The 15,127-nt window shown below is 45.0% G+C and overlaps 1 protein-coding gene across 1 annotated transcript in view; it reads left to right on the forward strand.

The window, feature by feature from the left end:
* Positions 1-559: 559 nt before the first annotated feature.
* The window catches only part of LOC104624261 (tripartite motif-containing protein 35-like), a 48,921-nt gene continuing 34,353 nt past the window's right edge, over positions 560-15,127 (forward strand). Inside the window, 2 exon segments of the mRNA XM_010291588.1 lie at positions 560-681; positions 13,309-13,444. Of these exon segments, the coding sequence (XP_010289890.1) occupies positions 560-681; positions 13,309-13,444 (258 nt within the window).

Consider the following 15,127-nt stretch of genomic DNA (forward strand, 5'->3'; position numbering starts at 1 on the left):
AGGTTTATTCCCGATTTCGGTGACACTTCCACGCCAGCTCCGGTCCTGGCGCTGCCCACGCAGGCCGGAGGTACTCTGGCTTAAAGTGGGGTGACTTGGGATAGACGCAGCGGGGGGCTAATTTACCTCGGTGAGATTCAGCACACCTGTAGGGAAGAGGCTCTGGAGTCTCTTTTCCTTTCATCATGTTCATGTTTCGAAAGCTCAGTAAAGGAAGCTCTGCCCCCCCGCCTCTTGGGAAATAGTTTATTCACCAAACCTGCAGCTAAGGACATCTTAATATTTGACCTGAATATAATGTGTGCTGTGGGTTTTGTTTTTGAAGCTAGATCCAGGACTCCACTCAAGTTTGCCGTTATTAAGGAATTCCCTGAGGATGCTGGAGGTGGGGGTTCAGTCCTTTCTTTTATTCATGGGATGTTAATGCAGAACGACGACTTGCCGTCCTGCAGGCACAGCCTCAGTCTGCCCAACCAGCGCCGTCCTGATTCTCGCAGAATAGCTGAGCACGGGCCGAGCCAAAGAGAAAGCGTGAGACAGCAAATCAAAAGTACTTGCCATGGTGAGACTGAAGGACACGGAGTCCAGAGGACATCGCTGCGTGCCGACTCTCGCTCACCCTCTAATGGGGAATCTGCACGGCAGGAGCCGGGAGCTGAGCCGGGCTCCTCTGTGTGCTGGGTAAGCACATTAACCATTAAGTTACCACACAAAAAAGTGCGTGGACTACTGTCCTGGTTTTGTGGCGTGTGTCTGGCTTTTGCTTCACTTTACATTATTCTGTCTTTGAAAAACTGGAAGCCTTCTTTGGCTCCACATTTTTATTTTGGTGAGAAAAGAAACAAAGAACTCTGGGTTAAAAGGTAAGGTGTATTCTGGGGCAGACGCAGAATTTGCTGTTTCCACAGCTCTGACTGCAGGCAGCTCTACTCTCTGGCTGGCTGCTTCTGAAAGTGAATAGCTCTAACTGAAACGGGGATTTATGTAGAGAGAAATTCTAAAAGTAAGCTAGTTTTAAGAAAAATCCATTTAAAATAATCGCATTAGTTACAGATCAAGCATAAACCGTGACTTGTATTTGATGAAACTTTGCATATGGACATTTCCAGATTGTTTTGGAATAAACAAATACCTGTGACTAGTCCAATGTCACTACAATAATTTCCTTCCAAGTTTTGCACCAGTTTAATTAAACCAGTTTGTAGGTAAGCACACTGGTATGTTTGGGAAGTGTTTAATTAAGTAGTTTTGTCTGGCACGTAACATGACACACTGTACTGTTGGTCCCGACCTCCTTGGTGTGTTGGACACACAGCCTTGCATTTTGGGTGTCCCATGTCTCTTAGTCCTTGCTCCTTCCCCATCCAGTGCTCTCCTTCCTGCTCTACTCTTAAGGCTTCTGTATTGTGCTTACCACGCCAGCCACCCCTCTCTGTCCTCATCCAGAAGCCGCCACGCTCCCCGGGCTTCTTCTACCTTACCCATTCACAGCCAGGTTGTTGCTGGAAATGAGCACTTCCAGTTAGGGGTTTCCCTGTTCCACCTTTGCCTCTTGTGACTTCAGGTACGCATCCCAGTCTGCTCCAAGCTGTCCTCTCTCTGTCCTACCCCACTGCTGCTCCTTCCTGTACTCATTATCTTGGCTGGAAGTGTTAGCTCAAATCAAAACCGATCTGATTTTCAGGAGCATATATTGTTCCTCAAATATAAGATACACCTCAAATGTGTATTAGAAGTCAATGAGCTAAACTTTTGTGGTATGGATAAGGCATTCAAGTGTCTTGAACGTTTAAGATGTCTTAAGCCACTGCAGAGTGGCAAGAAATATATAAATGGATGTTGACCTTTCAAGCAGCAGTTTAATTCTTCTGGCTAAATTTGGGTTATGCAGGCTAGGAAAGTGGTGGCATGGATTCAGGATAGCCCAGCTCCTGCATTTAAAAGCAAGTCTCATCCTAAGGGACCACCTCAATAAACTAACTGGGCAGTCCTGCTTCTTTGCACGGTTGTTCTGGGGCTCGCAGTGTCCTCGTGTTGGTGTGGTGGAAGGGGGCATTCCCCACTGGGGCAGCAGGAGGGAAAAGGGGCAGATATAACTGCTCACAGCTAAAACCTGGCAACCTTGGTCTGAGTTGTTTCACGCTCTGATAGAAAGCCTGTGAAAACTTTTGGAAGGAGAACACATCCATATTATTTTAAAATAAAATAGTCCTGAAAGATCTTTTATGGCAGAGAGGAAGAATTTGTCTACATGGTTCTCGTTTTAACATGATTTTCAAAGATTTTAAGAAATATTTTAACAAGGACTAGGACTATTCTTTTCCAAATAACTGCAACAACATTTGGAGGGGGAGGTAATACCTTTTCTTAGGCCAACTGATCTAGCTGGCAATTTAGGAACAGTTGTGCTAGGGGCCTAGCTTCACAAGGCATTGGCTTTTTGGGCAAAGGCATCTTGAGGATTTCCTATTCTTCTCCATATTACCACCTGACTACTACTTCTTCCCGCTGTGCTATATTTCACTTCCCCACTCCTGGTTGGAGCTGTTTATTGAATCATACTCTAAACCAAAACACTGAATTAATCAGGATTTACAAAATTTCCCTTCTCCTTGTCATTCAAAGAGGCTTTATACAAATTGATGGCTCATGTAAAATACAAGAAGCAAAAATGAAATATCAGTATACTACAGGAACCCGAGCCTGTGCTACCCACAGTGAGTGGACGGTGCCAGTGTGCAATGTCATATGTCCCAGTAGAAGCACTGAGGAGTCTTCCAGGAGCTCAGGGATGTGGAGTGAAGATGTCTACTACCTGCATGGCTGGCAAGCCAGACATGAATAATCCCCAGGGTTTGCTTAGAGATTGTTGTTAGGAGAATGCTCATAGACATTTTGAAGTCCCAGGTACAAAAGAATCAAAGGAAAACAGAAAAATAAAATGCAAAAGGAAAACACTAGACAGTCTCATCAAAGGCACAAAGATGGAATTGGGACTTCAGGCCCTGCAACCACACTTTGCAAATGAGTTGGAATGATACCTTTGTTTGAGAGCAGAAATAGATGATAAAATGTGACAGCTGGGGCATGTTCAATGCGTGAACTTCTGTCAGGGGTATAAAATTAATCTGGTTCCTTAGAATAACATGAGTCACCCTGGTTCTCCCAAATAGCCTTTGATTGCCTGCCTAGATATGAGAGCTGAGCACGGTTTTGTTGGGAGGTGGGTTTCTAGGGCAGACAGTCCTCGGACAGACAGCACAAGGGTAACTTCTGGAGCCTGGTAGGCAGCACTGGCCATGGCCAGCTATTACTGTGAGCTGCTCAGATGCCATGGCAATGATAGCCATGCAAGACACCTGCCCGAGGATCCATTTTCAAAGCAAACCAGATAGTGGTAAGTCACTGAACACTCAACTACTGCCTTTCCCAGCTTGGCCAGAGCACTCCTGCTTCCACTTAGCTACCTCCTGTAGTGCCACTCATAGCCCTCTGCGTAGTGCACCACTTAGGTTTCTTTTCTTCTTACTCATAAATACCTGTATTTTTCCCTTACTCTGGCTTTACAACATACTATTCATCTTCCCTACAAATTTCAATCCAAGGACACATAACCAAAGTGACTGGGCCAAGCAGCTGAGAATTCTGTATCATCTGCAATTATTGTTCAACGTTATAGGAGGCAATCTATCAATATTTTTATTTTTGCTTATATGGATGAATTGGTGGCTGGGGCTAAAAGCCCTGTTTATCTCCATGCAGTGGTCTATCATGTTATTCATGATTTATTGTCACTGGGAGTAAGCATCAATAAAGGTAAAACAAAATTCTCAAGAAAATATTTATATTTTCTTGGGTATCAATTTCACTCATAAATACCTGTCTTTTTGCCTTACTCTGGCTTTATAATATACTATTCATCTTCCCTACAAGCTTTAGCCCACAAACACATAACCAAGGTGACCAGGCCAAGCATCTGAGAAGTCAAGTGCTTTTGATATCTCTGGTGGGAATGGAAAAGCTCTGCATGTTCTCATTGATGTTCTCACAAACAAGAGTAACCATGTGAGATGATAAATATTCTTTACTAACAGATATTTTGAAAAGCTTGAGTAGGGAATTTGTAGTTTTTTTCTGGCCAAAGGATGCTGGTCCTGCAATGTTTAAGGGAGTCTTTGTTTCAAAGATGTTAATTCTTAGAAGGAAAAGCTTAGGAAAAAATCTAGGCCCTGCTGAAAATGATGAAGGGGTCTTTTGTGATCAGAGCCAGAATTTCCGCAGAGAAGTTGCAGTGCATATAGAGAAATAGACTTTACTGTCATAGCTGAGACCAATTTGTGCACATTTCCATTACATCTAAGACAACAGAGAAATAAATTGCATTGAATCTGTATTTGAATGTGCTCTGCGTTCATCCAAGAGCCTTTCCTTCCAATCCTGCTTAAGCTGCTGTTATTTATAACTCTTTGAATTCGGAGTTTGCTTTTGACATCGGTAGGAAAAGTTACTCTATGATGATAACCTGTAACTTGATTAGCAATCTCCTGCAGCTGATTCATTTGTAATGAAAAATACCGATGCTATGTTTTCACTTTGTTGCCAGCACGCTTTATGATCTGTTGAACAAACAGGTTCAAAAAGATTTGTGGTAATTGCAGCTATGTAAATAGTTTTGATTGACTTTGTTAAAATAATATGATTGGGTTTTATGATCTGTGTTACTAAGCCTGGGGTTCACCAAGCATAGGCATCTGAAAATTAAATACCTAAGTCTGAGCTAGTTGTTCTGGTGCATACACAGCAGTATTTAGGGTCAGCACGGTGGGTGCAGCTCTAAAGAAAATCTCATCCTTGTGTCTGTTTATGGCTCAGTTCTCAGAGCAAGTTAAGTAGTTAGGTCTGCTAAGCTGAATTCTTGTTGGAGGAAACTTAATCAAAAACTCTGTCCAGGTATGCACCAAATGTCCTTCAATCTCTAGAAAGGCATAATGGTCTGAAAGAATCCTTCAGGCAAGTTTGAAATGTGTGTGTGGTGGAATTGCTGTTCTAGGTAGGATAGCTGGTCTAGGGGACCCAGACTAAATCTAGCCCAAAGCAAAACCCTGAACTGCGCATAGAGTGGATGTTGGGACCTCAGCACCAGCTGCTTTGCTTTTCTGTTGTGCCAAAGTACACGCCAAGGTAAAAATAGCTTTAGTGTCCCACCGTGGTCAACAGAGGGAAATGGGTGAGACAACATCACAGAATCACAGAATCACAGAAACACTAGGTTGGAAAGGACCTTCAAGATCATCAAGTCCAACCATTAATCCAGCGCCACCATGTCCCCTAGACCATGTCCTGAAGCGCCACATCCACACGTTTCTTGAACACTTCCAGAGATGGCGACTCCACCACCTCCCTGGGCAGCCTGTTCCAATGCCTGACCACCCTCTCAGTGAAGAAATTTTTCCTAATATCCAACCTAAACCTCCCCTGGCGCAACTTGAGGCCATTTCCTCTCGTCCTATCGCTAGTTACTTGGGAGAAGAGGCCAACCCCCTCGTCGCCACAACCCCCTTTCAGGTAGTTGTATAGAGCGATAAGGTCTCCCCTCAGCCTCCTCTTCTCCAGACTAAACAACCCCAGTTCCCTCAGCCGCTCCTCAGAAGACTTGTGCTCCAGCCCCCTCACCAGCTTCGTTGCCCTTCTCTGGACACGCTCCAGCACCTCAACGTCCTTCTTGTAGTGAGGGGCCCAAAACTGAACACAGGATTCAAGGTGCGGCCTCACCAGTGCCGAGTACAGGGGCACGATCACTTCCCTACTCCTGCTGGCCACACTATTCACACATGGTCTGAAGGGGTCTGTCTTAGACACTTGGTTTAGAGTATCGAAGCTACCTGTTTCTGTCCATTATTAAGGGGGTATACAGTGGCTATTCTGGGCTCAGACATCAGTCTTTTCAACACCTAAATTAAGGCAGATGAATCCTATTACCTTGCTCATGACTCTGTACTGAGGCATCCTCAGATGGTTCCTTCTCCTGGCTAGATAGGGCGGCTTGGTATGGAGATAGTGGATTGCACACGCTATGTTTTTAAATACCCGTCTTTTTTTTCTTCCTTTCTTCCTCTCTGCTTCCTGCTTAAATGCAAGTCTGGAAGGGAATGCAGGAGTTGATCTGAATTTGGCCCTGCTGAAATCAACAGCAGAATTACCCTTGGTTCGCCTGGTGCACCTCTGCCTGGTTTAGCTTGTCTTCCAAAGAGCTTCTGCTGATTTACTTCTGTAAATCAGACCCCAGGCACCACAAACTGAGGAGCATGCAGCTGGATACCTCACCCGGCACTTCTGGGCAGCACCAGGAGGACTGAGATAAGGGCACGTCTTTGGTCAGCATCCAGCATGCTCTGAGCATGGTGGCATCCTTCATCCTGCTACTGTAACAGAGCACGGAGAACGCTGATGGGTGACCTTGCTGGTGTCTGTGTGATCCCGGTTCAACTTCTGAAATGGTCTGTCTAATAAGGGTCCTATGGGAAACTGGTGTATGAACACATCATGAAGGACTGCCACAGGACATATTATAAATAGAAAAAAATTCCCATGTCCTTAGTCTTGCCAGTTCCTAAATTCTCTTTGCTTGGCTTTCCAACCTTAACAGTGCTCTTTAACTTACTGCTGTTATCTTGAGCTTCCTAGGCTCATAACCCCCCCCCCACATATTCACAGAAATCAATCCTGTGGCATAGTACTGATACTTCATCTGGCTTTACAGCCCCGTGAGCCCACCTTGAGCCTAATTTGTAGACTCGAACATCCATTCATCTCCTACAACCCATCCTGTCTCCCTTTCCATTTCATACTATACAACCTATCCAGTCCTGTACCTCTCTGTAGGCCTTTTTTATTCCTGCACCACATAAAAAAAAAATTTCCTTTGTTTGGTTTTCTATGCAAATTAGCAGTTGATTTCCAAGAAGGATTATTATGCATACTTTATGGCTTGATTTAATATATCTGTGCAAGTGAAATGTCTGGGAGGGAGAGACAAGTGCATCATTGCACAGGTGTTTTCAGTTCTTTTGTTGGCAATTTATTAGACTAATTGGGCATCACTAGCACAGTGATTATCCAAAATTAGAAGCATTGTTTTATTTATTTAGAATTTGCAAGTGTGAGAGTGGCAATACTTGAGCTGCTAGCTGCTGTTATTTTTTAGTCCCCTTTTGATGTTTTCGATTCATTACTATTTACGGTACCATAACAGACTGCTGTAGAAGACCTGTTTGCAAAGTGCTTCAGCTTTCTGTTGAAGCTGTAATTGAAGTTCCTCATCAGTGCCATTTCCAACAAGCATCAAAAGACTTCCAGCATCTTTTAACACCCATCCTTGGCCACAGAGCAACCGAGCAACTCAGACATGTATGAGAAATTGTCCTTAACAATCTCAGATGGTTTAGTGCTGTAACTCCAGGAAAGATTGAACAAATTGAGCATGGACTTTCAGAAAAGTCTTACAGCACAGGGCTGCCTGATTCCTGATGGTTTGTTTGCAGGCAGTGGTGGGAAGGGCCCTGCCTACAAGAAGAAGGTGCTCTCTGTGCCAACTGGTTTGCAGCCCATCACTAAGTAGTGGCCCATGGGTGTGTGGAGCTGGGAAGGGTAATGTCAAGACCTCTTCAATTTTGTTGAGGAGGCACCCTGCTAAACTATGGTGAGGCACGATCAGTGTTGCTTATTAGTAACTTTGAGGTGGCAAAAATGCACAGACCCCTCCTCTTTCTCCTTAATGAAGTGTGACCCTCTTCCCATCACCGGGGCTTTTGTTCTTTGGCAGTGGGCATGACGCAAAAGATGTTAGCATCAGCACATCAGTTGACTCCAGGCAGGAAAGCGATGGCATCTGATTTTTCACCTGCACTTGGGTGCTTTAATGCTGCTCTGTACCTCAGCCCAGCCCCCAGCGCTCCCTCTGCAAGTGCTGACGTGGCTCAGGGGCATCACCCTGGCCAGGTCTCAGCCCCCAGCAGAGCCTACAGGCAGATGCAGCGAAGGTCTTGGCTGGGACTTGTCCTCCTCGCCGGGCTAAGGGCCCTTGGCATCTGCAGGGGGCAATGACCATACATAAATTCTCTCTGCCAGAAAGGCATGCTCAGCCTGGGCTAAGGAAGTTGCTGTTTTCTTTTAAATGCATGCTTTGTTTCTCAAGGGAAAACTGTGTCTTTTTTATTTTTTAATGCAGCTATCTGTCAGTTGTCCCCCCAGACTTGTGATTATGTCAGACAGCTTCAACCAAGTATAAAGAGGGCTTTTCTTTGTTCTGAGTCTGTTATTTACCACCTGCTATTTTCATCTGCTGCCTCCTGATTCTTCTATCAGAAGAGATAGTGAACTCTCGTTGCCTGTGCACCTTTTCTTTGTGTTCCCCCCGCAATATCTGTGTACAAACTGCAATCAGCAGAGAAACCAGAATGCCAAAGAACTGTCAAAATGAAGTGAGAATCCTGATCTCCTGTATTCTAAAGTTTGGCACAGATTTGTTTGCTTGGACTGAGCACCTGGTAAATGTTTTAGGCAACCACTGCACGGCATGCTGTAAACTGCTGCATTCAGATCACAGGGCTGTCATCCATGAATGATCCACTTCTGGCAAGACGACACAAAATTACAGCTCTGCCAGCCTAATTCTTACTACTCATTGTTAAAGCGAACAGCATAGAAATAGTGCACACCTGAATACAGAAGAGGCAAACCTTGCTGTGTTCAAAAAACAAAAAGAGATGATTGTATTTGAAAAATACATATTAAAACGGGCCATTGAGAGAGGAAAGGCACAAGGGGGGAAAGCATGGTTCAGGCAGCACTGGGCAATGAAGTAGGGGTCCCTGCAACTGAAAACCAAGAGCCCCCACAGGCTGAACTGCAGAAGGCTGTGAAGAGCATCTGTTCTTAGAGAACACAGAGGCATCGGAACCGTTTACACCAACGGTCACATCCTTTCCTCATTTTGAAATAGATACCAGAAATTTAAGTCAGAAGAAATGGGACACCAAAGACTTTCATGGCATGTAACTGAAGTTCAGACAAATAGTTTGACCTGCAATACTTCATGTGCCGTACCTCTATCTGTGACTTTCCCATGAGCTGTTGCACACTGATGTACAATTGGTTTGAGACTGAACTGGAACAGGAGATTTTGAGCAACCGATTTGCAGAGCAGGATCAAAACTTCATTGGGGCTCAGCCAAGGTGATTTTTATTAATATAAGTAAGGAAAGTGTAAAAGGGTTCCTTTTCATTAAAACCAAAATCAACAGCTATCACTAGATATTTGTGTGTAAATATCTCTCTCTCTCTCTCTATCTCATTAAAGCATGCTCTGAAGAGCAGCTCTCGTCTCCATAAAAGACAATGCTCAGTGACACAGTATATTTGGGTTTGATTTCTTCCCCATTTGTCTCCTATTGATAAATGAATGTGAGTTCAAGGAAGGAAAAGGGTGAGACTCATTCCAGAATACATTTCCCAGTCATCCTTGCAGTGCTGGTGATTTAGATTTGTAACCTAAAGCTGGTAGCGTTAGGACATAATTAGATCTGAAAGATTTAAAAAGTAAAAGATTGAATTAGGAAGACTGAAGAGATCAGGAACAAAATGTCTGTTCTGGAGACAGGGTCTGGACTGTTTTCTTTGCCAAGTGCATCTTCAATTTTATATCAATTACAAACTGTAATAAAGTGCCTGAAATACAAATAAAAGGTCAGCTCTAATGATAAATAAGACATCCTTTATCTTATAAGCCCCGTTCTCATCATATGACACAAACGATTAAAGGAAGCAAATCACCCTCAAAAGGAAGCTATTCATAATGAGCCTGGGTGAATCACAACAGGTATTACCTCATTAACATTCTGTATTTAATACAACAGCAAGTGGGCTTGAACTAATTTAAAAAAACATATTCTTATGAGACTTGGTTTTCCCTAGTGTTCCCTGTACTTCCACCATAGCCATCTCAGGTTCATGTTGTTGTTGCCTCCTCCATCTCCCAACGCTATCTGCACTGCGGGATCCTGGAGCCCCAGCCCCCGACAAGTTTCCCCCCAGCCCACACCACCTCTGCTGCCCTTCCCTCTCTTGTAGATCTGCCATGCTGTTTTCAGCTTCTTTCCAGCTCCTGCTTTCACTGCAATACAATGTTTTTCCTTACCCCCTACTTCTGATCCGTGTCTTTTGACCTGAAAATCAAGGAGCAGGCAGCACATACTTTAAATGACGTGGAGTGATGTGAATGGTGATTTCCTGACCTATACTTCTGCTTGTAGGTTAGACAGCTGCTGCAAGACAGAAAACGGGATGGCTGAAGTCACCCTGCCTCTGTGAAGGAGCTGATACAAAACTTACATCAATTTAATTCCTCTGAGACCCGTAACGCAATGGATCAAGGATAAAAAATTACTAAAGGCCACTGGGAGGGGTTGGCTGACAGGATAACAGCAAAAGCATCATCTCCTTATGAAATGATTCCACTTGTTCCCCCTTATCCTCCGTCTATGCTACAACCTCCAAGCTCCTTAGATGTCCCCGGTGGCCATACAGCACATGAGCTTTCCTTCCAAGGGATTAGTGATGTTGGCCTTACAGAAGCTGGCTGTGTCCTTGACAGAAGACATCTTTTCAGGCCTCTGAGTATGTCTTATAGGATGAAGAGCCCTCTGTGGAAGCCAGAAAAGGTGTCGCGATAGTTTACGTACTGATGAGATGAGACATGAACCAAGACCACTCCCATCCCATCACCACACAAGAAGGACCTTCACCTGCTGCCGCTCCAGGCTGAGCTCAAGTGAAAGCACCCTTGAAGCTAAATTGCAGTTGAAGGCAGGGATCTTCTTTTTGGTCTGTGTTCACACAAAACCTGTCAGAGGGCCATGATTCATCTTTGGGCTTCCTGTGAACTACAGTTACGTATAAATAATAATAACCTGATTTGGTTCTTCCCTCCAGTCTGCCCTGTACAATAGCAAAGTAATGCAAGAAATGTAATAATCAGTCCTCCAATTCCTGTAGCAATATATAAGCCAATGTGTGAAATCAACCATTTTACACAAAATCGAGGCTAGAAGAGTGACTAGAGATGAACAACAGCAATGGCATTTTGTCTGCTGTATCAGTGCTACCCATCGTTCCAGCGTGACGCTTATCCTTTCACTGCCAGTACTCGTGCTTGTACGCTCACAGATCAATCTATGAGGTACAGGTACAGGTACAGGTACAGGTGGGTAGTAAGTGAGGGAGCCTCCTTCTTCCCCAAACTTTTACCAGCCTACCTATTTAGACACAGGATTTTTCAAGCAATTCTGTGAATAACAATGTGGACACTCTCATAAACCAAATGAGATGTATGGCCAGCCCACTTGCACAGTGGAGTGTCCTTATTTAATTATACTACTAGTTCCCTGTTGTATTTCAGGTATTTATAAAATGCCTCTCTGCATGTTGCACATAATGTGCAACATTTTAGCTGTGCTGTGGAAATTATGGGTTGTGGGCTCATTTGCATCTTAAAAGAAAAAGAAATGCTAAAATAAGGCTGAAGCTCATCTTGTGCTCAAAATAACTTTTCTTTAAAACTCCCTTTCTGGTCCATGCATCCACATATTTTGCCTGAACTGGTGAGCCTTTTCCACTATACAATGCTGTTTGCTTCAGATATACTCTCTTTTTTAAGAGGGATTTGGTTTCAGCTTGTATAGGAAGCTTGTAGAGGCACCTGCCCGGGTTAGCTGCTGTGTGGGCCACCAGCTCCTTGATGTACAGTGGTCAGGATCACTATATGCTGCCCCTTCCCATCATATAACTCAAATGAGGTATTTGAAAGTAGATGTAAAGAGTAAGAGCAGCTATCCAAAAGCATAAGCAAACTCCATTGAAATCCCAGTGCAAACAGCAGTAGTAAAGTGAGCAACCTCTCGCCAACCCACCTCCAGAAGTCACCAAGTAAATAATGAAAATTAAATCCAAGCCGAAGCCCATCTCTCCTAAAGCTAGCAAACCTCCTCACGCTCTCCCTTCACCCCAGATCTGGAGAAAAGGATGAGCTGGTGTCATTGCAGATAGCAGATGTGCCTGGGTCAGGGCAGGGGATGAATTCCCCGGGGGGGTCTTTGGGCCTCCCTGTGTCCTTCTAGCAGTTCCCTATCAGATTCTGCCCTCAGATTATCTGCCTCCAGCTCCCACTGGAAGACGTCAGAAAGATTTATGGGCAGGTAGCCAAGGGCAGAATTTGGCTGTGATAATGAAAAAGCTCCCAATTAGTGTCAGATAAAGATGACAGACTCGATCTGTCTTTGAGAAAGCCGAAGCCTTTCATGTGCCATGCTGTTTTCATGTTGCGCTCTCAGGTGCCTTCCACTCGCCTTCACTTACATCAGCTATGATAAAACGAAATAGCTGAGGCAAAGCAATTACACTGGAAAGTGCTTGTTCTGGCTTGGCCCTCTTCTGTTATGTTAGTGAGGGCTGGACCTTCTCCTGGCATAGATGAATGTGGTCTGTCTGTATCTCTCCTTCCCAGGAAATAAAAGTGAAATATGAAACATATTCAATGAAATAAGATCACAAAGCTTGCCTTGTCTGCTTTTGTACCTGTGAAGCCTAGAATATTTAAAATTTTATGACCCAGTTGGCTTTCACAGCTCTTTCAGTTCTGTTTATGGTCAGGACTCTGTCATACCCGTAGGAAATGCCACGTTCTCCAGAAGATGTATGGGGGAAGATGGTATGGAGCCCCTCTTTGATGTTACCTTAGAGCTACACAGAACCCTGCCAGAACACTGAGGGAGGTGATCCTGTCTCTCTACTCAGCACTGGTGAGGCCAAACCTGGTGTACCGTGTCCACTCCTGGGCTCCCCAGTACACGAGAGACATGGACAAGGACATGGAAAAGGAAGTTGTGTGGCCTTAGGAGAGTTTTTCACAAGTCCCACACAGTAGCATCTTCCTTCATGGCTCACCTCTGTTGTCCCGCCATATTCACTCACTGCTGGTCCCATACAACCCCTTCCTCACTTGGCTGCTCTGTCCTTTTCAGCAAATATCCTCGTACTATCCTTTTCACTGCTGGTTAAAATCCCAGCCCAGGAAAGCATTAGTTACCTGGTCCTCTTAAGTCATGAGTGATCCTACCAAAGTCAGTGGCAGTTTTCCTGCTGGTTGTGTGGAAGTTTGGGTTCAGCCCAGATGATTTCCCCGTGATCACAGTTTTCCACACCAGTTTGCAGAGTTATTTTGTGATCTTTTTGGTACTTTTGATCCTCTTTCAGGAGTTTAGATCTGAAGGCTTCCCCTGTGAGGATCTTCAATGGAGCAGAAAAGCCACCTAAACCAGGGGACAGATTTCCACTGACTGTGGTTGGCCTTGGCCCCAATCACTGCAAAACAAACCTCTCCATCTCTGAGGTAGGTTTTTCCTGCTCTCCCTTCCCAGGGGTGTGCTGTGTTTTATAGCTATATTTCTCAGAGAGATCTACGTGGTAATGTTCACCTGCTCTTTGTTTAAACAAAATGCAGCATGGTCTGACAGTAGTTGCTCACTTATTTCAATCTATTCCAATAGTTAATCCACATTTATGTCTCGTCTATAAGGCTTGTTCCCTTTGCTTCGTAAAAGAACATTTTTCTCCACTGAATTATTTAGCTTTGTGAGATTTTCCAAGCGACTTGGCACAGACATTTTTCAAATCTCTTGGGATATAAGTGTCTGCATCGCATTTGTTCTGTCTCTTCTTTCTTCCCATTATGTGCGGGCTATCAGGCACAGACCTTGCAAATATCACATTCTCTCAGCCTCCCTTGAAATTTCATCACATTTCTTTAAAGCAGCATTAATGCTCATGTGTTGGAAACAATTTGTCTTATTGTTGAAGTCCATAGGCACAATTTAGGTTTTACATCCATGATTTCCAGATATTGCTCCATGTGGCCCTGGAAAGTCAAGCAGTTTGCTGGTAGCAGGGGCCATGCTGGGCTGTTGATCCTACAGATCAGTTACTTTTCACACAGGTCTTTATTTGCAAAAAGCATCCACAAAGTATTTTTTATTCCCTTTTTTGGACATCTGTCTGATATTTTCTGCCTCTGGCATGCATAAAAACCTTTGCTTCTGTGTTTGTTGGTGCTCCCCTAAATTCACTCTGCTGCTGGAAATGGGGGTGACCGGCCCCCCACCCCCTTATACTCCTGTTGGGTTTGGTCCCTGATCTGGTAAAGTTCTTTTTTAACAGCAATCGCTCTGCTCTGTGAGTACGGCTCTTCAGGCGGCTGCGGGGTGGAGGAGGCGAGCGGCGGCTGGGCGCAGGAGCGAGCCGCGGCTGTGCCGCGAGCACCGTCCTCGCCTACCCCTTCCAGCCTCCCATGCTGGTGGCCAAAGCACGTGTCCTCCTGGATCGAGGGGACTTAAATCTGCCTCAGGCAAATATCCTAGTGATGGGGAAGTCCTCAAAATTACTCCATTCACAGCATTTCTCTTAAATGAAGTAAAGCAAAAAAAGGAGTAATCACTCTCGACACATTTAAATTCCTGTCAAAATAGGCTCCAAATGCTCTAAATTTATGTCAAAATATGTTCTAGTTACTGACTTACGTGAGCACACGAGCTGAAAGAAAAAAACAAAGCACAGCACAACAAACCTCCCCGGGGAGGGGAAGCCAGGCGTGCCAGAAACCTGCAGGGAGTGGGTGTTACCCGTCCGGGAACGCCGGCCTCTTCCCCCGACTCCTGCCGTGCTGCCGGGCAGGGGGAGCGTGGTCCTCCCAGCAGCGAGAAATGGGGCGGTGGGATGGGGCGACACCCCCTTTCTGCCCTCCAGAGCTGCCCGTGCCCTGGCATGGTGCCTTGCCGGGCTGACCACGGGGCTCTCGGCTGCTCCGCGGTCCTCGGTCCCCAGCTGGGCACCCCGATCCTTCCCCACTCTCCCTGCCGGCACAGGTACCGGAGCATGCCGTACTCGCCTGGCATCCTTCCTCTTGTTTTTTTTTTTTTACAGTAAACTGTCGGAACTTAATCGGTTCATCTTCTGCCCATCACAGTTCACTCTTTGATGATGCTAATCAAGTGGTGGGAGGATTCGTTATGGCTGGCAG

This window comes from Phaethon lepturus, unplaced genomic scaffold (assembly GCF_000687285.1).
Source record: "Phaethon lepturus isolate BGI_N335 unplaced genomic scaffold, ASM68728v1 scaffold8170, whole genome shotgun sequence".
Lineage (NCBI taxonomy): Eukaryota > Metazoa > Chordata > Aves > Phaethontiformes > Phaethontidae > Phaethon > Phaethon lepturus.